The 24196-nt window shown below is 33.6% G+C and overlaps 1 protein-coding gene across 3 annotated transcripts in view; it reads left to right on the top strand.

The window, feature by feature from the left end:
- The window catches only part of LOC150099381 (phosphatidylinositol-binding clathrin assembly protein LAP-like), a 289787-nt gene that overhangs the window by 40874 nt on the left and 224717 nt on the right, over positions 1-24196 (top strand). For all 3 annotated transcript variants that reach the window (XM_090404459.1, XM_090404460.1, XM_090404458.1), the window contains exons 4-5: positions 9780-9882; positions 14837-14876. In XM_090404459.1, the coding sequence (XP_090260585.1) occupies positions 9780-9882; positions 14837-14876 (143 nt within the window). The remainder of the gene's footprint in view (positions 1-9779; positions 9883-14836; positions 14877-24196) is intronic.

The following is a 24196-nucleotide window of genomic DNA, read 5'->3' as shown; positions in this document are numbered from 1 at the left end:
CCCTGAGCCATTCTCCTATCCATATCACCAATTTAGTATCCATTCCCATCTGCTCCAATTTGCGTAACAGTGTTCCATGCAGTATCCTGTCAAAAGCCTTAGCAAAATCCAGAAGTACCACTGTGTAGCCAGTTCCTTTGTCCAACTCAGATGTCATTCTATTATGAAAAGTTAATAGATTGCTAAGGCAGGATCTACCTTTTAACAAAACCATGTTGGACTCTATAGAGTATCATATCCTGATCCACCCATTCTTGAATTTTGTCTTTAACCAACTTTTCCAATACTTTTACCACTACTCCTGAGATGGTGATTGGTCTGTAATTAACTACTGCAGTTTTAGAGCCACCCTTATGCAAAGGAACCACTTTGCCTTATTTCCACTCCCTAGGGACCATACCAGAGTTCAAACTTAAGTTAAATATCCAAGTAAGAGGGGTTGACAATTTCTTTGCACATTCACACAACACCCGAGCTGATATTCCATCTAAACCTACAGCAGTGTTTGCATTTAAATTTTGCAATATATTAAATACCTCTGATTTCTTAGCTTCAATTCTCACATTAGTTATTGCTACAGGTACAGAGATATCCTCACTTGGGTGATAGACTTTTGAAAAGTGATCACTCAGTAACTCAACTATTAATCTGATTTTGTCACCTCAATACCATCAGCACCCACTAAAGTTATCCTTCCGAAGTCATTCTTCCTTTTACTTGCCACATAGCAGAGGAACTCTTTGGGATTACCCTTGATCTCATTGGCTAAGGTCTCTCATAATCTGATTTAGCTTTTCTTACTATGCTGGTAACCTTCCTAGCTAGACTTGTACTGCTCATGGATGTACTGATTGCATTTCTCCTTGTACATTCTCCATAACATTTTATTTTTTTGCAGATCAAGCTTGATATTACTGGTCATCCATCTAATGCCTACCTTGTTTGTCTTCCTGACCATGGGGACACGATCTGATATTGCTTTCCTCAGATACCTGCTGATTTTATTCCATGCACTGCTAACATCTTTCCCCTGCAACATGTTCTGCCATGGGATGACTGTAAGCTCACTCATGCACTTATTCGCCGGTCATGCAATACCATATCGTGCACTTGACCAATAATATTGGGTATCCATTTTTTTGATGTTCTTCATGTGGATGATCTTCAAAGGCTGGTATGGCCACGTTTAAACTCGATAACCCAGTTCTTAATTGTCGAAAACGATGGAGAAGAGTACCCAAAAACTTTTACGAATGAATTTCTTTTGGCGTTAAACCTTCTTTTACAAAGAATTTTATAACTGCAAGATGCTCAATTTTATCCATTTCAAGGGATACAGACAACACTCTTGCTTCAGACAGTTGTATAAAACAAACTGTTTGATAGAATGACTTGCAATTTCATTTGGATGTTTATGACAGATGTACCAACCTAGAAAAAAAAAAATCATGCCGATATTATTGCAATCTATGGTTGAGGCCGAGAATGTTTCAGACCACCCTCGTAAATGGTATGATATCAGAATGGGTCTCTAGATGTTCGAAGAATAAATGGGGTAGGAGTGAAATGGATGTGTAATCTTATTAAGAAATTCTTCTGGAGTGGAAAGAATGTATGGTAATGCCATTGCACAAGGGTCGTTCAAAGACTGATATATCCAACTATTGACCTATCAGTATCTCTGGAGAGTTGATGAAGATTTTGGTAGAGTTGGTAAGGCCTCACATTCAGAAATGGATTTGACAGAGAATCTCCAGAGAAGCAATGAACAGCATGGGTATACTAAAGAAAAATGATGTTTGAACAACTTGCTCACATTCTATAATACTGTTACCATAGAGTTAGACAAGGGGAATGGATATACCATAATACTTTTTTGGATTTTGCTAAGGTTTTTTTTACAGAAAACAGCATGAAAGGCTATTGCATAAATTGGAGAATATAGGATTAAATTATAAAATATTATCTTGGATAGGAGGATGGCTGAATGACATATCAAAAAAAAAAAAAAGTGGTATGTGGGGGATGTGTGTCTGTAAGATTTAAGGCAACGATTGGTGTACCACAAGGATATCAGTCCTTGGTCATTGTTATTCATTCTGTACATTACTGACATTGGAAACTATTTGACAGTGGCATACAGCTGTTTGCTGATGATGCAAAGATAGGCAAGGTGATCAGGAATGCGGTTGATATGCAGTACTTGCAGAATGATTTGAATAGGCTGGAATTGTAGTTATATGAAATTGGCTGTAAGTTCAATGTTAGTTAATGTGAAGTGATGCATTTTAGATATCCAATGTCATATTATGGAGGGATTATGCTAGAAGAAACTAATTGACTAAGGATACTTCAGTTTTAATAGATAAGAAGTTGAAGGTCAAGAGCCATATTGCAAATAAAACTTAGAGGATAACTGCATTCTGAAATGATCTTTCACATGTAAAGATAAGGAAGTCATAATGAAGGTTTATTTTTTTGATTCTGAGAATTTTTTAGTAATAATATTTTTGGTTTACAGATCAAGTGTTGATCAAGTTTATTAATCAATTTGTTTTTATTTCTAGTCAGTTTTTTGCAGTTATTCTTGTCAGTTTTATAGTTACACATAATGGTGAGATTGTTTCAGCCTATATGTAAGTGCCCTGAGGATGCCAACAGTTAAAGTTTGGTGAAACTAGTTGGTTAAGTTATAAAATTGATCAACACTTGATCTGTAAACCAAAAATGTTATTACTAATAAAGAAGTCATTTTGCCTCTTTACAAGGCTTTGATAAGATCTCACTTGGACTATTGTGCATAAGTCTGGTTTCCTGGTGATTCTGATATGGTGGAGAGAGAGTGTCAATAATTATATCAGAATTGTGGAATACTGATTAGGAAGACAGATTGGGAATTCATAGTCTGCAAACAGAAGAAACTGTGGTGATATGATTGAGACTTACAAACTTCTGAAAGGATCATACAGGATTTCAATAGATAGAATTTTTCATTCTATGGAGGGTGGGAAAGGATTAGAGGACATCCTTAGAAGTTGAGAATGAAGGTTTCTACAAGTGAATGTGACATAGGTTTTTCTCTGAGTGGTGTGGGATTTAAAAACAAGTTTGACAGCTGGTGTGAGTAGTATATGGCCTCCCTTGATGAGTGCCTGACATCCTGGAGGTCTTTCTTAATAAAATAATGCCACCTTGCCATAAGAAACCCTTGTTAGGCTTCTGCCTAACCAATGGTTCTTTGATTATTTCAAGTTTAATTTAACTTTTCTGTAACTTCCTCCATGTTTCTTAGAATTTTTATATTTGGTGTTTTTGCTTTAATATTTTTCCAATTTTGCTATTTATTTATTCGTATGGAGTTTCCTCCCTTTTTCTCCCCCGTCCCTATTGGGGCGAGTTGAGCCCCCCCTCATGGGGGTTAAGTATTTATTTTATGGCTGTAGATCCGTGTGTTCACGGGGCTGGTTTGCCTGCTTACGGGATGAAAAACGCGAGATAAACTGGCAAAAAAAAGCCCTACTGCCCACGCCCAAGACCGACTAACTTAGCTATGGCTGAGGAAGATCCTCAAATTCCTCACGTCTTCGATGGGAATCGAACCTGAGACACTCCTTCTCCAGTCATCTGGTTGCGAAGCGCAAAGCCACTAGGCTAACCATGCAGACAATTTTGCTATGAAGTGATCTTATGTTGCTTCACCATTTGTTCTTATGTTTGTACTAATGGAATGTTCTCTATCCTTGTATTGACATCTCCCATTATTAAGTCATTTGTGTTTATTTTATTTTTTTTAATCTGAATAGAAGGCATTGGTACCTTCCTCTGGGACATAGACATCAGTAACAGTCGTGAGGCCACGAATTATTTGTAATCTTAGTTGTAGAATTCTCTTTTTCCAGAGTATTTATAATGAATTTTTTAATTGATTTATGAATAAAAATCATTACCCCTGCTTTTTGTACTTTCTTCCTTTTTTGATTACTGTAGATACAATGTTATCTGTTTCGTCTGAACTTTTCTATTTTTGTTTTTCTACATTTATGTTATTACTATTAATTTAATATTTCTTTATATAAATTAAGTGGATTAAATCCAACATCATTTTAAAGCCGAATACAGAAACTATAAAAGTTTCGTGCGAAATTGACCAGAGAGCTTGCAGGAATACACTACTGCCATACTACGAGTTGCCCTAGCTGAACCAAATAGGAAAAGCACAAATGCTAAAAGTGCCCATATATTGCCTTCTATTGGTCCATTTTGATAGGTTTCACTAGTCTGACAGCTGTTTCAAACTCATTGGTTTTTGTCAGAGGCTAGGCAGAAATCTAAGATTGCAAAAACTCTCAGTACTAGGGAACTTGCTTTCAGACTAGGGAAACCTATCAAAATGGACCAATAGAAGGCAATATATGGGCGCTTTTAGCATTCATGCTTTTCCTATTAGGTTTGGTTAGGGCAACTTATAGTATGGTGGCGGTGTATTCCACAAGCTGTCTGGTCAATTTTTGCCCAAAACTTTTATAGTTTCTGTATTCGGCTTTGAAATGATGTTGGATTTAATATCCACTTAATTTATATAATTTTGCATTGCTGAAATGAAGCCTTGGGCTCTTTATTTTAGTTAATATTTCTTCGTTTTGGCTAGATCTTTGTATTTGTGATGAATACTTCTGGCATTTGAAGTAACAACATTCCAGATATTCTTGTTTATTTTCATTCTTTTTCTTTCCTTGTCCTGCTCATATCCATTAACCTGTCAGTCATTTTCCAGAGTGACAGTTTGGTTTCTTCTATCCTGAGACTTTGGGAGTAAGAAGAAAAAAATCAGCTGAGTTGGTTACCAGGAATCCTCGACTGATTTTGGTGGTGGTGGGATTATTACCTTAGAGCGCATATGGGCAACCCACGGGCCGGATCCAGCCCTCTACTTCTTTTGATCCGGCCCTAATCTATTTCAGCGAAGTTTGTCTGATTCATTGTGGGAGAAAACATGGTGTGTTCTACTAACTCGCATTAAGCTGACGTCATATGACTTACGCAAAACATACTAAGTTTTCTCCAACCAGGGTCTCTTTCTCACTTTGACTAGTGGCGTGTGTGAATGTGTTACAGTGTGTCAGTCCGGTACTTGCGTTGGTGTTGTGTTTTGTTCAGTGCCTGCATTGGTGTTATGCTCTGTTTGGTTCCTGTGTTGATGTTGTGTTCTATTCTGTGCCTGCGGTGTAGAAGACAGTTTTGTTTGACAGTTCTGAATATCACTTATAAATTTGGGACAATGTCAGGGGTTATTGCAAAAAAAAAAAGAAAAGTAAATGCAGAGAATCGTCAATTTCAAGACAACTGGACGGAGGATTATTATTTTATTCTGAATAAAGGTTTGCCTGTATCTTTGCTGTGTAACGAATCCATATCTGTCAACAAAGAATACAACTTGAGGAGACGCTTTACTTTGAGACATGCGGATCACCCAAAAATTGATGGACAACTATGAAAAGATGAAATACAGAAGTTGAAGAAGAACTTGGATACGCAGAAGCAAATGTTCAACAAGCAAAGAATGCAGCACCACAACATTGTCAAAGCCAGCTTTGTGGTAAGCGAAAAAATCGCTAAGTCATTTGGTGAAGGAGAATTTATCAAAGAATGTCTGCTGGATGTTGCAAGTATAATATGTCCTGAAAAGAAAAAAAAGACTTCGAGAATATTCATTTGTCGAGACGTACTGTTGTCCGACGGATAGAAAGTATGGCTGATGATATCACACCGATGCCTCCGATACAGCACAACTAGCAATATTTATTCGAGGAGTCGATGCGGATTTCAACATCACAGAAGAATTATTGGCGCTTCGGCCATTAAAAGGAACAACTACCGGTGAAGATATATTTGAACCAGTCAACACAGTCTTCGAGAGATTTGGGCTTAAATGGAGTTCCTATCTGGCATATGCACTGATGGAGCCCCTGCAATGGTTGGTGCACAGAAGGGATTTATTGGAATAGTTCATGAAAGAGCAATAGAACTACAGATCCATCTGGAAAATTTATCAAATTTTCACTGCATTATCCACCAACAAAATCTGTGTGCAAAATCGATTAAATTTACAAATGTTATGGAAGTTGTAGTAGCCAGTATTAACTTTATTAAGTCACGTGCACTTAATCGCCGCCAATTTAAGGAGTTTGGCAGACCTATTTTCTGATTATGAAGATATGTCTTATTATTGTGAAGTGAGGTGGTTGAGTAAAGGTAAAATGTTAAAACAATTTTGTGATCTGATACAAGACATTGCAGATTTTGTGGACATAAAAGGAAACACTGTTAACCAAGTGAAAGGTGATGAGTGGGTGTGTGATTTAGCATTCCTTGTAGATGTCACCGGATACCTAAATGAACTGAATCTTAAATTACAAAAACAAGGACAGTTGGTTCATGAACTGCATGGACATGTCAAAGCTTTTTTGTAATAAACTAAGATTGTTGGAAAGTCAGATAAGAGCTAAAAATTGTTATCATTTTCCTACTCTAGCAACTCATAAAAATATAATTGTTATGGAGATGAACCGAAGGCACTAATAGAGCAATTTGATACAAAGTTTGCCGACTTCAAAAACACATTTGCTATATTTGCTCGTCCAATGGATGCTGATGTAAATAATGTGCCAGAAAACTTACAGATGGAAGATTCAGGCAGATTTAGTGCTAAAATCACAATTTAACAACATTGCTTTGGCAGATTTTTATAAATTTTATTTGGTGGAAGAAAAATATACAAATTTACACACCTTTTCAAGAAAAATTATTTGTCTTTTCGGCAGCACGTATGTGTGAACAGTTTTTTTCAAGGATGAAATGCAATAAATCAAAAATTCAGACAAGAATAATGGACGAAAGCCTCTAAAATTCTATGTGATTATCCTTAAGTAATATTAACATCAATATTGATAGTCTTGTAGTTGAAGTACAAGGCCAATCTTCACATTAAATTGTTATGTCGTTCGTTATATTATAAAATTTATGTAGAGCTTTATACAAAAGCATTATATTATAAATAAATGAAATATGAAGTAGCAACTTGTTTTAATTCATTTAATATTAATTTATTTTATTTAATAATTTGGTCCGGCCCTTGACTTGGAGACAGAATGATAATTTGGCCCCCGAACTAGGAAAGGTTGCCCCATACCTGCCTTAGAGCCTCCAGACTTGAACTCCAAAGAGAATACATCAGAAACTTAAAATGTGGAAAGGTAGATGATCAGAGCTCCATCCTTTCAAGGATGGAGCTCTGATTGTATCAAATTACATATTTAAAAATTAACTGCATACAAGGATTATAAAGAAAATTACTTATCAAGTGGTTTGAGAAAAGAAAGATTTATGCAAGTCTGATTTTCCCTTTCATTTTTGTTTCCGACCATAGGTGACTTTGTAGGCATTGCCCACAAAGTATTCCTGGTGAGATTTTTACAGGGTAGTTCCATTGCTTTCCCCAACCCCCCAATTTTGTCCGGGCTTGGGACAGCATACGGCTGGTACGTATTCATGACTGTAATCCATGTGTGTTCACAGGGCCGGTTTGCCTGTTCTGGGGGACAAAAAACCAGAGTTTCTGGGTGAAAAACCCCCTACCTCCGTATGAGACCTGCTAACTCACCTTAGGTCAAAAGAGACCAGATAAAGATTCCTCAAGTCACTGACCGGAATCAAATCTAGGTCTTTCCGACCAAAGGGCTTAGTCTATACTGACTGAGCTACGAAAGCTCTATGCAAGTATACTTGATATTAAAAAAAAAAAAAAAAATTAATAAGGTACCAAGGGAATACATTTTAAATGAACTTTATACAGAGATATTCATAGCTTATGTGTGAGTTGTAAAGTTGAAATTCAAAGATATATTTGTTAATTTGGGTGAGTGTAAGGCAAAGTTATGCACTGTCGCCACTGTTATTTATATGAGCTACGTTATTTACGAAAGTGGTATTAAGCCTAATATTCAGATAGGTGATATAAATTGCTTAGTTCACATCTGTACTATTGATTCCATAGGTCATTGGTTCAAATCCCATCAGCAAGATTTGTGCCTGTCTTTAGGTGAGAAATTAATTTTATTGCTTATTTGCCTGAAGTAGCTTGAAACAAGTTCTATTTGCTTTTAGAGTACGGTTTCTGGTGTATATATTAAAAAAAAAAAAAAAAAAAAAAAGAGAGCATAGATTCTTTATTCTATGCAGATGATATATCCTCAGAAATAAATTGATTGAGTCTTCACATTCTAACTTAAATGTTGTCACCAAGCAAAAGACATACTATGAAAATATATAAGGAAACAGAAAACTACAATCTTAGTATTATTATTACAACACTTCTGGAGTCTGCAGAGACTTGTCATGAAAGGTCCACTTAATTAGCAACATGTTTATTATATTGAACCTTGCTTGTTAATGCTCCCAGCATTCACAATTAATTCTAGTAATGTATTCTCACTCACCCACCACTCTTCATGCAAAAAAAATCTGCTCATTACGCTTCACACCTTCACGTAATTTCCAGGGATTGTCTCTTGTTCTTTTCCTCTCACCTTCTATTCCTTTTATAATCCATCTCGGTGTTAATCTGATAAAATCTCCTCACTAACTGAAACATCTATCATATCACTTCTTTTCTATCTATCTACCAAACTCTGCAATTTACATTCTCTCAACCTCTCCCCCATAACTAAAATTCCAAAAAACACCTTAATATTGCAATTGTCTTTAGACTCTATGTGATGGGTCTAGAGAAGTACAATATTTTGCTTCCTAAACAGAATTGGAAAGTGTCTTTGAAGCAAAATAGCAATGGAAAAAGTATACTCTGGAGAAACCCAAGATATGTTAATTTATGGGTTAAAAATGCTTTAAAAGATTGAAATGTAAGAGTTGATAAATAATAAACAATTTGGAAAAATTTATCAGAAGTTTCATGTAGCCCTATGTTAGATTGCTATAATAATAATTGATTCACCTTTTGCAGTGTATGCATTCAGTTTTTTGGAATGAATATAACATGCATAAGAATACTAAATTATATATATATATGTATGTATTTTGCCAGCAAAGGTTGGTCAATTGATAGTCTGTTACTAATGTCGCATGCAAAAAAACTTAAGCAAGTCTGAGCTTGGTTAGTAGTTGGAAAGGATCAATCGTTTAATGCTGTTGGCACTCTGCTGAGTACTGGCCATTCTCACAGGATTAATTTCAGCCTGTAAACTGACGTATGTCAGACCTCTGTGCCCTCGGGACACATGGGGATATGACAATATATGTATTTTATGACAAATCTTGATCTCAAAAAAGTTTGAGACCTAGGGCATATTAGTACCATGGAATATCAAATTAGTATATACATTGGGAGCCTTGTTCTAGAGACCAACATGGTCTTGTTTCAGGTTTATTGAAGCAGTCTAACACAAGATTTTCGTAAATATCCATTTCACAGTGGTATTCAGTCTGTATCCTAACATCCAGGTCTGACAGTTAGTACTTTGATATTATCTGGAAACTTTTTAAATTCCTTAACTCCATTATGAAAGTCGCAAACTAACAATTCTTTTATTACTTCTCATTTGTGATCACATTATCTACTTGAGAATTCTTTTTACCATATTTTGTAATATGCAGAGCTGAATATGTATTTTTTTTTCATTGAGATTATGTAATTGCACACATTGGCTACTGTATAATACCAAAAATACTTTCTTTGGAATCTAATTATTTTAAATGCTTTTCAGGTTATGACATGTCAACTTTTATACGTCGCTATTCAAAGTACTTAAATGCAAAGGCACTTTCTTATAGATCCCTTGGTTTTGATTTTTGTAAGATGAAAAGGGGGTAAGTACATTTTCCTTGGCTCATTAATATTTATATTATTCACTTATTAATTAATTTATATTTGGAATCATTTGTTTTGATGGAGAATAATTTTTTAAAGTTAAATTAAAATTGTTTTTCTTATAAGCATGTATTTTTTTTTTAATATTAAGAGTAAATGGGGAACAGAACTGAATTTTCCTGAGAGAGGAAAAAAATAAATTAATTTATTGAACTTAATAATATTTCACTGATTTTCTACCAAACATCTTCAGAGCATAAATTATAACTGGCAAGCATATAGGCACTCCACTAAATTATTACAAACAATTCAAATTTTAACTGAAACAGCACTAATATTCTAAATGATAACTAATATTCTCTAGGGACTAGATTTTATCCGTTTTCAGATAAAATTTGTAAATATTAACAGAAAACTAACACATTTGCATAAGCAATCAAACCACCACCCATCCCAACAGGATGACTACCTCTCGTCAAGCCAGGGCTAGTTGTTTAAATGATATAGCCCTTGAAACTTGAGCTTAGAGACATTCACAACTTTTTTTTTTTGCTAATGATTATAACCCAGATGGTATTTTATCTGGGTTATAATCATTGCATTCCCCATCCCTTCTGCAACCAACATACAGGATCACAACAAAACTGTCCCATCCTATGTATTAAGGCTACATCAGAAAAGATAAAGTTCTCTGTGAATGTGATCTCTATGCCACTTTCAAACCAGTTATTCAGCTACTTATCTTCTTCCATTTCCTCTATAGCTTAATCCTCTTGCACATCTAATAACTAAGTTCCTTGTGCTTAGTTTGTCCTACTTTGGACAGACTAGTAGAGCAGTTAACTTTTACCTCGAAGAACACAAATTACATCTGTGATCATCTGTATGGCAAGTTGGAAGACTGGCAGACCATGCTCTGAATGCTCTATCAGATAGGATCAAATGGAAGAAGACATTCACAAATTATGAATATTTTACAGGTTTCTCTATGTTCATATTTTCATATTTTGAATATTTAATATTTGAATGTCATTTTGTTTTTATCTAAATGAGCTGTTAAGAAACCAAGATATAAAAACTATGCATTTCTAATACATAGCAATGTTATTTTCTATTTTGCTTCAGATTTCTATAAAATTTATGCATTAAACTTTTGGAGTAATAAAAGCATGTAGTATTGATGCTGTACTGCTTTGTATTGAGATTTTGTTTTATATATTTCAGAAAAAAAGTCCTTATATTGGCTGAGTTTTAGTTTAGATATATTTTAACAGATTGTAATTTATATTTTTATTTATTTATTATTATTTTTTAATCTGCTTATGTTCAGTGTTCCTACTAGACATATCTTTTTATTTATGGGAAAGGGTAGAGTGATTTTAGTGGTTTTTCTTATTTGAAAACCTTTTTGGAAAGTTTCTAAAACTGATTTAGCCATTTTGCATTTCATGTATTTTGCACTAGTAATGCTGGTATTTATCATATTTTGATTCATTAAATGAAGTGCCATCATTATGGGTCCAAATGGAAAACAGCAGTTTATGTATACTGATGCCAGAAAGTGCTTAAAATTGATTGTAAGGAGAATAGTATTTTCAGAGAGGACAAGATGGGAGAGGTTTTGCTAATGATAAAAGAATTGAAGCCAAAATGAATAACACTTTAGGAGAAGAGGGACATGGAAGACAATGTATTTGAGGCTCTGTGTGTGTGAGAGAGACATTAGCAGGGCAATGTATAGTCAATTACTGTTATAAGCCAGGGGATATGGAAGACTTCAACATATAAATGGGAAGGAGGAATGGTCACATGGAGGAAAGGAAATGGAATTTATACAACTGCTAAGGGATAATTACCTGAGATGGCAGAGGGGACTCTGGGTTTGAACATGCTTGTGTTTTCTGAGCATCAGAGAACTTCTCACTAACTGAAGTAACCACATTGCTTCTGATTGAGAAGAGGGATCATGCAGTCTTTAACTAGGATCATCAGATATGTGGAACTTTCAATTAAGAAGGGATATGTGGAATTACAGATTACATGATTAACAAGCTGAGGAGCCAACTTGGAACAGTGCCATGTCATAAGAATCTGGAAGGGAAAGTTATTACCAGTGCATGAAAGATGGTCAAGGGATGTTTGAAAGAAGTAGTATTCGACTGTAGACCCAGTATCAAGGGTATAAATCGAGTAGGATGAGTAGTAGTAGTAATCATTTAAGCAGGAGCTGAAAAAAGTTGTAGAGAATATATAAGAAAGATGATTAACAAACACATTGGTAGTACAAAGCACATGCAAGAAAGGTAATCAGTATAGTAAGGAAGGCAAAATGACACAAAGGAGAAGAAACTGAACAGGCCAAAGAAAATACCAAGATTTCTTTTGCAATATCCAGTTGGATTTATTATTATTATTTATATATAGTAATAATCTAAATATAATAATAATAATCTATTTGGAGATATTGCAGTATTGATTGTGAAAGTGAGTGATGAGAACAGATTTATGTGCTTAGGATATTATAGAATCTTAATGCAAATATGACCATGGGTATTACTAAGAAATAGCAAATTATAGACCAACTTAGTATCTCAGGAGTAGTGGTTATAGTATTGGAGAAGTTGGTAAAGAGAATTCTTGAATGGGTGCATTGGAATATGATACACGATTGGAGGTAGCACAGTTTCGTAACAGTTCGTTTGAATAGTAGAATACCACCATTTAATAGGATAGAATACTACCTACTATTTCTGTTTTATAAATTGGAAAAAATGGAGATGGATGTCAAGCGGATGGTAAGGTGGCTGAAGGACAGACATCATAGTAATATATGGGGGAATTGAATGCAGGAGAGTGTCACTAGTGGTGCATTGCTGAGCTCTGCAGTTTAATTTGTACATCAGTGGTAGGAACTATCTGGTTATTTACTAATGATTCAAAACTGGGAGAGCATTATTAATATGATATTATTGTTGCTCTCATAAGATGGTATAAGAGATCCTGGAGGAAGATTTAAATAAGCTAGCAATATTGTCATATGATGACAGCGGTCAGCTTAATATGACAAAGTGTAAGGTTATGCACTTTGGGATAAAGAGATCACAAACTTTGTAGTACATTGTTGAGCTTGGACTGCATAAAATTGAAGCTACGGATTTGTGTGGTGAGGTGGAGAGGGAGTTGAAGTTTAGAGGTTGTTTCAAAAATGGCTAAAATAGCTTATCAGATTACCTGCATGTTGAACATACAAGAAAAAGTATAAAGATTATGATTACTATCCCTCTTTATAAGGTCACAGCTAGACTGCTGTGCAGAAATCTAATCACTTAGTTTTTGGAGGGGCTGAGAAGTGGAGTTAATCAGCAGGTTACCAAAATAGTGACAGGTGTATGGAATCTTCCTATTATGAGGATAGACTGAAGTTTTGTGAGTGACAGTTGGCAAAAAAGAGGGGGGATATATTAGAAACATTAGGTTATTAAATGACTTATAGGATTAATTTTTTTCATTATATGATAGTAAGGAAGAGAACAAGGCATCCCTTTAAATTGTGTAAGAGTGATTAGCAGCAGGTGTGAGGGCTAGATATTTTTCTTAGTGTTTTGTCAATGCAAGACTTCAAGGAGAAGTGTGATAGTTATTGTGTGAATAACTGTTAAGCAGGTTTCCCATGATGAGTCACTTAACATGATGCTTCAGCAAATATCATCTGGTGTAAACTTATGAGAAGTAGTATCTGTAGGAATTAAACCATTAGAAAATGTTTAAAACAAGATTTTATACTAAATTTGATCTAATACATTAATGGAAAAATATACATGCGCACATCTTTTTAGTATGAACATTTTTAGGAACAAGACCTCTGCAGAGAATTATCAAATCATTTAGCAACTTGGTTATGAAAAGGCATGGATCTCTTTTTTATGTACTTTTATTGAGGGTTGAAACAATAGTGATTTGAGTAGTAAATCTGGGATCAGTTATAATTATAGTATGAGAAGAATCTTTAAGGACTTTTTCAACTAACGGTTACAAATCCTTATAAATGTGTCATATGAATGTGGCAGTTTTTTATCTGATATATATTTAAATATATAAACTTTTTTAAATATAAAGAGCCAACAGGCTTCATTTCAGCAATATAAACATTATTTAAATTAAGGGGATATTAGATCCCACATTGTTTTAAAACCGAATAAGAAACTCAAAGATTGGAATCAGAGAGTTTCATGCTGAATATAATATAAACTATAAAAGTATCGGCAAATACTAGCGTGAGCTAATGCAAGTAGTCCTAGAACATAGTACAAACACAGGCAACTCGTTGCAAAGGTGGGTAATTATTCGGTTTTAAAACAATGTGGGATCTAATATCCCCTTAATTTAAATAAACTTTTTTTAAATTCTGCATAATATGTAAGCTGCTCATTTCACCCGCATCATTTATAGATATTACAGCTTTCTTTACAACCATAGTTGCTTTGGATTAGTTTAAACAGTCAGTCAGCTGAATGGTCTAGGCCTCGTATTTCATAATTTTATATTATTGTCTTAAACAAGCCTGAGATTGTATTGTCCTTAAAGTTATTAACATTGGTTTTGGGCTGTGAATTCCTTGAAACATGTGCAGTAAAATTGTTTCATTGAACAGGATGTTTAATGAAACATCCCTCCCTCCATCATCCTTGTGTATTTTTGGAAGCTTGACTTCTGTGCTTTTTTAGTGGACATCCAGTTCTGAAGATTCTGGGTTTAGCTTTAATTTTATATCAATATTTCAAAAACATTGTTTTGTTACAAGCCACTGTTTGATATTCATTTCGCTTTTGTTGTTTTTAATATCTAAAATATCAGTGTAATATCAACCAAATATTAATTTATATTCAACTTAAAAATTGAAGTAAATCGTGCCATATATTTAGTTATAAAATATCTAAAAATTTTCCTTTTCAGAAAGGAAGAAGGGGTATTCAAAAATATGAGTACAGATACAGTAAGTTTATTTGACAATTTTTTATTATTATGAAATGTTGCAGATACACACTTTTTTGTGTGTATACTTGGGATTGGGAGTGTTTTGGTGTATCATTAATTTCAGAAGGAAGATTGAATACGATGGACTTTTATTAATATGAGATGATTAATAAAATTTTGAATATGCACAATGAAAAGAAATTGGAATTTGGGCTTTATTACTATTTTTTTTACTTTTTAATACTCTAAAGAACCACTTTAATGTGTCTAAAAGATCTTTAATATATCTGGTTAAAGATAATCAAAAAAAATATTTAATATGAAGACTACTGGGCAAAATTGAACAGAAGGAATAAGAAATTAGAAACAGACGAAATTTTCTAAGAACTAAATCTCATTAAAGATGACAGCTTCATTTTGATAATTTGGATACTATTTCTTAGTTACCTCATTACATAATTCATCTGATAACTTTCAAATTTAAAGGCACTAAGCAAAGTGATATGCAATGCTGATATATGTATCCATGTATTGAACAAATTTTTTTCAGTAATGTAGCATTTTATAAGACAAGTGAATGAATAGCTTTGTTAAACATAATTTGTTAATCAGTACTCCATTATGGACTCAAGATGTTAGAGGCAATCAAGGAAAAGAAGCATATCAAAAGTTCCTGGCAAGTAAGTCAGCTTGTGCTCTTAGGGAATACAGAGAAAAATGTAAGAAAACAAAGCTTTGTGTAAAATTAGGTAAACAAAAGTCATGGGAAGACTTTGGTAAGAACAAAATATTGTGGACGCTATTAAAAAAAAAAAAGAAAAAAAAAAGAAATGGAGGAAAGAGTACTGTAAAAAGAAACTTAGAGATAATAAAGCAGACATGAAAGTGGAGGATAAAGATATTCTTGATGTATGGAGTAATTACTTTGAAAGATTGCCAAATGAAATGAGCAGTGACATCATGGTGGTAGAAAACATTCAACAGGAATGCCATCTGGAATATATCTGTACTTGAAGTAGAAAAAGCTGTCACAAACCTGAAATGTGTAAATGCAGCTGATATTAGACCAGAAATGCTAAAATATGGAGGTATAAAAGTTTCATAGTGGCTACGCTGCATAATTCAGAAGTCGTGGTCAGAGGATTGAATTCTAGATGATTGAAGTAGAGTGCTCATATGGGAATTAAGCTGAATGTTAGAATTACAGAGGAATTTCTCTACCGAGTGTTTCTGGCAAAATTTATCCAAGTATTCTTGAGAAACGGTTAAGAAAAATTTTGGAGGACAAGCTTGGAGAAGAACAACTAGATTCAGGCCAGGCAGATGTATTCAGGATTAAGACAGACAAGTGAGAAATTGTAGGAATATAACGAGGATCTGTATTTAAGTGGCAGAGACATATACCTATACCTGGAAAGGGCATATGACAAGAGGAAAACTGTTCAAACGCTCCAGTTATATGGTGTAAACGGGACATTATATCAAGCAATACATATTCTATTTGAGTTGTAAATCAGCAGTTAGAATTGAAGGAGGTAAAGATGGTTCGATGTTAAGTCAGGTGTGTGACAAGGGTGTACATTGTCTCTACTGTTATTCACCATCTATATGGATCACATTATGAAGGACAGAGGTAGTATTAAACCTGATATCAAGATTCGATATGTTGGTCTCAGAGCACTTTACTTTATGCAGATGATGTTATATTCCTAAATAAATCCAGAACAAGTCTACAGGATTCTCTGACCAAATTTGAATAACTGCTGTAATAAATTTTGGTATGAAAATCAGCATTAAAAAGATAAAGACAATGAATATAGACAGAAATATTGAAAATATCAACTGCATCATGAATGGAGAACCTATAGAACAAGTAAAACATTTCGGCTATTTAGGCACAATTTTTAGTGAAGATAGTAAATAAAACTTGGAAATAGACAGCTGAATTAGCAAAGCTGGTATAGTAGGAAGTCAACTCCATAAATTTATATGGAATAAGAGAGAAACTAGTCAACACACTAATCTAGCTGTATACAAAACAGTTTTTGACCAATTTTCACTTATGGGTCTGAGAACTTGGTTAGAAATAAGTCTTGATCCAAGACTGGAGACCATAGATATGAGAGTCCTGAGAAAGATTAGGGGACTGAACAGATGGCATCAATGATAGTATCATATTAAAATGAGTATTAAGGAAGAACTTGACATTGTTAGCATCCAGGAATGTGTTAGCAGAACTAATATCAGGTGGTATGGTCACTTAAATAGAATGGGCGAGGAAAGATTAGCAAAACAAGTGTTCTCTAGCAGATTGGCAAGAAAAAGACCCAAAGGAAGACCAAGATATAGGTGGATTGATACGGTAAAAACCGCCTTAGGAGATAGAAATACAAGATCTGATAATGTTGGAGTTTTGGCAGGTAACAGATTTCTTTTTCTGGGAAAATTGTTGATAGGAAGATAGTAATGATGTAACTTTTCATGTAGTACAATAAGATCCTGCACACCACCTGAGGGTATATGTTAGGAATTTGATGAGTTCGGTATTGCGAATGCAGGAGAGATTTTTCCATTTCAGGTTTTCTTTTTATTGCTCTTTATATCAAATATATATATTTCATATATTTGGCTATCGTGTATCATGCAGTGAAACAAATAATAGAAAAAGCAGAAGAAAACAAATTGCCTCTCTGTTTATCCTTTATTGATTATGAAAAAGCATTTGATTCCATCAAAACTAATACAATAATCAAAGCACCCCAGAATCAGGGAGTTACTGAAGAATATATGGACCTCTTCCAGGAAATATACCACACTGCAACAATCCAACACTTCACACAAGTAGCAATAAAATATCAATTGAAAAGGTGTCCAACAAGGAGACTCCCTATCACCCAAAATCTTTACAGCAGTCCTTCAAGAAATATTTAATAATATAAACTGGACAAACCTTGGTATAAAAATTAATAACAGAAACTTAAGATATGCAGATGATGTCATAATTTTTACAAACACTCCAGAAGACATATCATGAAAGCAGAAAAGTCGACCTTAAAATAAACAGGACAAAAAATAAAATCATGTTTAATCATTTTGTAACACCAAAAAACATAATAGAAAACAATTCTTGGAAAGAGTTTTTATACATACTTAGGTCATCTCATTGATCTAAACTGTGGATTCTATAAGGAAATAGAGTTCAGTTTGCCTGGAGTGCATTCAGAAAATTGAAAAGCATTTTTCAAAACAATGATATCCCACTCTGTTTAAAAAAGGAAGACATTTAACCAGTGTATATGTCTAGTCATCACATGGTTGTGAAACTTGGCCTCTAGCAAAAGCACTGGTAAATAAACTAGCAACAACTTAAAGGAAAATGTAGAGGTTGATTCTAGGCATCATATTAAAAGATAAGTAGCCAGACTCACATCACTAACATTCTTCACCATAAGCAACTGAAATGGTTGGGCATCTATCCTGAAGAGAAGATGAGCGATAGATCATCATACTAACAAACTGGATTCCAAAAGAACAGAAACGAGGCGGAGGATGCCTTAAAAGAAGGTGGAGTGATGAGTTGTCAAATTTTGTTGAGGAAAATTGGTCAACCATTGCCAAGAACAGAGAAAGGTGGAAAGAACTGGAGGAGGCCTTCGTCCAGCAGTGGACAGAAAATGGCTGAAAAGAAGAAGATATCTGGTTCAGTACATTTACTGATATATCTAATATACTGATAAAGAGCTAACTTGAACATATCAAATTTTGATATGTCTAATGCTGCTCCTTCCTTTATAATATCTACATAGATGATGAGTAACTATGGAGTTGTTCTATGCCTCACACCTAATTTCCCGTTAAATGATCTTTCAGTTCTGACTGCTGTCTTGCAGCTTAAGCGTATGACTAGTCTATACTTATTTTATTACACAGTAGGCTCCTGCTTTTATGACCTAATTGGATCATGAAACAGTTAAGTGAGCCAAATCAAACTCTAATTTCTGATAGGCTTCTTGTTATGAATTTGGATTCTGTTTCTGGAAATACTGTTTCAACTAAGATAAATTTTTTGTTTATTCTTTAAGATGGTGCTTGTCATAGAATGAGACAACTGAAACTTACTTGGAGGCAAGTTTCATCACTTTGGTTTCGGATTTGTACAAGCATAAAATTTCATGTTTTTCATTTAATGTTATTGCTTTCTGCCTCTTTAAGGATTTTGTATTCTCAAATTCACTTTTCCTGTTTCTCAATATTTTTGAGAACATAAATATAATTTACTGTAGCTAATCTTAAATTAAAGTGATAGTAAATGAAGCAGTCCACTCCACTTACATCTGTAGAATTCCCTCTGTATCTGTGAGGCAAGCTGGGTAGATTAATTTTTAAAAAAATATTTTTATTAATAGTTATATATAATATTTTGTGATGTAAAACTTAGGTGTTATATAAAATATAGATTTTGCTAATTCAGTTATTAGAAGTCATTTATACTAGTTAAAATGTTAGTTTTATTTTCAGTTGTATGCTGTAATCTGTGAAATGACCAGTAGTTTAACAAAGTTTTTTGGCACTATTGGCAAATTCATAGCTCCTGCAGTTGTTAACCTGCTATTGAAGTATGTGCATCCTAGTCACTTCATTTCTGTGAGCTGGCATTTTACACAGTGATAATAGAAAATTTATTCCAACATTAAAAGCAGATGAATGGTTGCATAGGTAGTGCTCATAAAGGAGAGGATCTTGTTTATTTATTTATTTTTTTAATGAATGCAACAATCTTTAAAATTTTAAAATCTTTCTTATGCCATCATTCCTGGTATGTATCCTCAAGTGGTGTACAGAATGTTATGTGGTACCTCCTGATTAAGTTTGCATTATTACTAACTTAATGACAGTTTTTTTCCAAAATATTCTTGAAAGTTATTCAATTTAAAAAATCCTGAACACTTGTGCTGGATTTCTTGAGGTAACATCTGCATAAAAAAAAATAGAGCTGAATTTGAATATCTTCAGTTTTGATATCAGGTCTAATGCTACTTTCCTTCATGATGTTATATTCCTAAAAATGAATTTAAGAAGCCTTCAAAAATCTCCTAAATTGAATGACCACCATCCTGGTTGGTTGGTGGTTAGCATGGCCTCATTACAAAAACAGATTGTAGATTCAAATCCTGCATGAATTTGGATCTTTGTGGATGCCTTTTGGTGGGAGATGAATTTCACCGCTTCGTGTGAGACCACGGTTCTGCTTATTGGAGGCCTAAAGTGGCTTGAAAAAGCTCCACTTTTGGTCTTTAGAGCAAAGGTTCTAGACTGTATAAAAAATACAGATATATAATATGAAATTGATGAAAATAAAAATCTCTAGCCCACCCACAGTACAGATGAAGATGAGCTTCATCCCACACAGGATATACTGTGCTTATTTTCAGTATCATGCTGTGCCATATTAGACTTTTGACCTGGAAGTGTGTTGGGAAAATTTGGAGAAAAAGGTAAAGCTAACAAGTACTATCTGCTGCATTTCTTCAGGTCATAAGCTACTCATTACTATCACTATGTTTCAACATAAAGATGGGCACAAACTATGATGGAGAAATGATACAAGGAATAAGAAAAGTCTCATTGACTGTTATTATAGGTAATAATATTTTTATGCAGGTTCAGTGCATGAGTATCCAACAGGTTTAAAATAAGAAGTGAATACTATTTAGTTTTGAGCAGAATCAAATTGATACAATGAAAAAGATCTATTTAATCTTTTAAAAGTACTTGTATCATAACTATAAAACTGCAAAAATAACACAATAACCACAGTAATAAACTAATTAAAAACAGATATTTTGTACTTAAAATAACAGTTCATCAGTATAGAAATAACAAGCAATTTAAAGAACTGGAAATATAAGGTAAATACAATAATTGGTTTACCAAGTAAAATGGTTACTGCATGCTAAAATAATATTTATGAAAATATTTTTTACATAAGATGAGAATCTCTCAAACGTTTTTTTTTTTTGTGTGTATGGGGAGGAAAGATGATCATCCTGATTCATAGGCCATTGTAAAAGGACTTTGCAACTTTCTTTGAAAATGCATTTATAGTTAAAGCTGCTTGTATGGAGAAGATGAGCTTCATCCCACACAGGATATACTGTGCTTATTATCAGTACCATGCTGTGCAAGGTCCGACTTTTGAGGGTTCAGGTATTTAATTTAATATTGATGTTCATTAATTCTTTTTTTTTTACAGAACAGCATGTCTATTCAAAGTATGAAATTACATTCACAAGGGATATGGTAAACAACCACTAAAGATAAGGTGGCAGCTTATTTTTATAGATAGTAACAGATGAGAAATTTTGTTGATAGGAAATTTGTAGGATTGAGGTGAAAATTCTTTGAAATTCTACCAATAGGTTCACAGATACCAGAAATATAAGTGATTAGACTCATGCAGTCTGACTCTTTAGATGCCAGAACGTAGGAGTTAATTAAAGTAAATCCATTAAAGTTTTGACAGTGAGAAGAGCACTTGTTGTTGTAAGCTTGAGGGAGAAGAGTAAACATTATTAATGACTTGAGAGTACTGATTTTTGGCAAGTATGATGAGCAGCCTTTTGTTGAATATATCTGTCAGTAAAGATTAGGTTTCTGATAAGCACCGGTGACAGAATACCGGAGGCTGTGCAAATAAGAAGGCTGCTTTTTAGCATTTTCTTTTTCAGTGGTGAATTGAATGTCGGTGAAGACTATTGATCCAATGTAGGAAGGTGATAAGTTCGTTTTTCAGAATGAGGCCAGACAGCAAAAATGTCATTGACATAATGAAACCAAAGAGAGGATTTGGGATGAATGGATGAAAACAAGGTATCTTCCAGTTGGTTCCAAAGATAGTTCACCAAGGATGCAGACAGGGAGAGCTACTCATGGCTGTGCCTTCAGAATCTGTTTATAGATCTGTGCCTTTAAATTCTTCATAATCAGGCAGGAAATCGTCATATATTTGTTTGTCTATCATATAGAAAATTAAAAGAATTATTGAGCATCAGTACTACATTGAATACCTGAAACCTCAAAGTCTGGTCCACACTGCATAATATTGGTACTAAACATGGCTAAGCATAGTATTGTTTAGAGTGAAGCTTGTCTTCATAGAAGTGGTACTGGTTGTAAATAGGAATTTCAAATAAAGTTGTCAAGCCCTTTTATACTGGTCTAATCTGAATCAGTGATTGTGTTCCCCCCCCCTCCTCCAGAAAAAAGTGGGAGATTCCTAACTTATATAAATATAATTTTTTTTTTCTTTAAACATTTCTCTAGTCGAATCAATCAATGCTTTCTTTAGAGTTTACCATTGATTGATTTGACTAGAGGCATGTGAATGAAGTTGTCTGTAAGGATAGAAAAATCAGAATTCCATAATGGACACAAGAAGTGAAAGAGATGTTCCTGACAAAAAAAACAGGAAGCATAGGAAGTTCCTAGCAAGAAAGTTGGCAGATACCTTATAAGAATACAGAGAAAAATGTAAGAAAGTAAAACATTATATAAAAGTAGTTAAACAGAAGTCTTGGGAAGGCTAGTAAGAATATAGGCTATCATATATTTCTACCAAATGTATTGGTATCCATAAAGTTCACCAAAAACAATTTACTGGAAGGCAATTTATCAAAAAACACAATCAAATAAACCATAAATTGAAAGACAGTTCATTGAACAACAGTTAATCGAAAAAGCAGTTCATTCAACGACAATTAATCAAAAACACAATTCATCGAAAACCAGCAGTTCATCAAAAAATCTTAATAGATAAATCACTATGAACACAACGAAGCAGTATATATACTTACAGAAAACTTGTTCTAAAATACAACAAAATTATTGTCTCAATGACTGCTTACATTATGTTATCTGTAAGTAGTCATTGAGACAATTGTTTCAATTGTTGCTGAATTGTTTATTCGACGAATCTCTTTTTTGATGAATTGCCATTTGATAAACCATCTTTCGATTAACTGTTTTTGGTGAATTTTCATGAAACCAAATCTCAATATCTACAAATCGTCGAATGAACAGTTCATCTAAAAATGAATTAAGACATGAAGTGTATTTTATCAAAAAGAACTGCAGTTTTTATTGGATTAACTTGTGATGCAATTGAAGCTTAGCATGATACCCCCCTTTATTTATATTAGATGTGTGGTAATTTTTTTTTTCTTTTTTTTTTTTTAGAAATATTCCTTTCAGTCAGTATATGCGTTTAGTGTGTTTTGCAGAATCTGGAAATGATTATGTAAAAAAATCTTTATCAACATGGATACTTCATCACATGGATTCCTTATGTTACTAATTAAAGGCACCTATTACTAATTATTATTAATAGCAGGTGCATTATTGTTAGTAGTAATAATAATAGTTATTATTATTCCCTCTGTTATCAACCTAATGGTTGGTGGGATAGCAATGCTACATTACTAGGGAATAATTATAGAACAAATGGTTTCCTGTTCTTTCTTGCCCTATAAGTGTTTCCTGTCTGTAAATGTGTGTTTGTGAGACTGGTTTCCTGTTTCCTAGAGGATGTTAGTAATTCCACTCAGGCTGGATGAAATTTGACAAATTTTAATATAAATCTTAACTATATAAAATTTCATTAGTTTTGATTTCAATCTGACTATTGTTGTTGTGAAAAAAATTTGATAGAACGAAATTTGTTGTCTAGAGATAAATCACTGAATACAACCAAGTAGTATGTATACTTACAGAAAACTTGTTCTAAAATACAATAAAATTGTCTCAATGACTACTTATACTATGTTATCTGTAAGTGGTCATTGAGACAATTGTCTCAATTGTTGCTGAATTGTTTATTCGATGAATTGCCATTCAATAAACCATCTTTCAATTAACTGTTCTTGGTGAATTTTCATGAAACCAAATCTATTTATCATATATAGAAGGTAAATATCAGGAAGGTGGGAAAATGTTCTTCTGAAGGCTACTGAAAAAAGGAATCAGGTGATGTAAACACTTTAAGATAAAGATATCTTAGATGGTCGAAGTAATTATTTGTGAAGGACTTCAAAAGAAAGAAATGACAAAACATTCAAGAATGCAATCAGAAGTAGGAAGAAAAACCTGAAATTTTATACCTTGACTGCTAACACAAATTATGGAAGTATAAAAATTTGGCTACATCTGCATAATTCAGATGACCTGAACAGGTTTGAACTCCAGATGATTGGAGGAGTTCTTATTATACTTATCTTTTTTTTAAATGTATACATATTTTCTTTTCACTATATATATATTTTTATCCTACTCAAAAATAAATGA

This window comes from Typopeltis vanoorti, chromosome 14 (assembly GCF_054136105.1).
Source record: "Typopeltis vanoorti isolate ZY-2024b chromosome 14, IOZ_Tvanoo_1.0, whole genome shotgun sequence".
Classification (NCBI taxonomy): Eukaryota; Metazoa; Arthropoda; class Arachnida; order Uropygi; family Thelyphonidae; genus Typopeltis; species Typopeltis vanoorti.
Note: the sequence above shows the minus strand (reverse complement) of the source record. Positions and strands in the feature narration are given on the sequence as shown.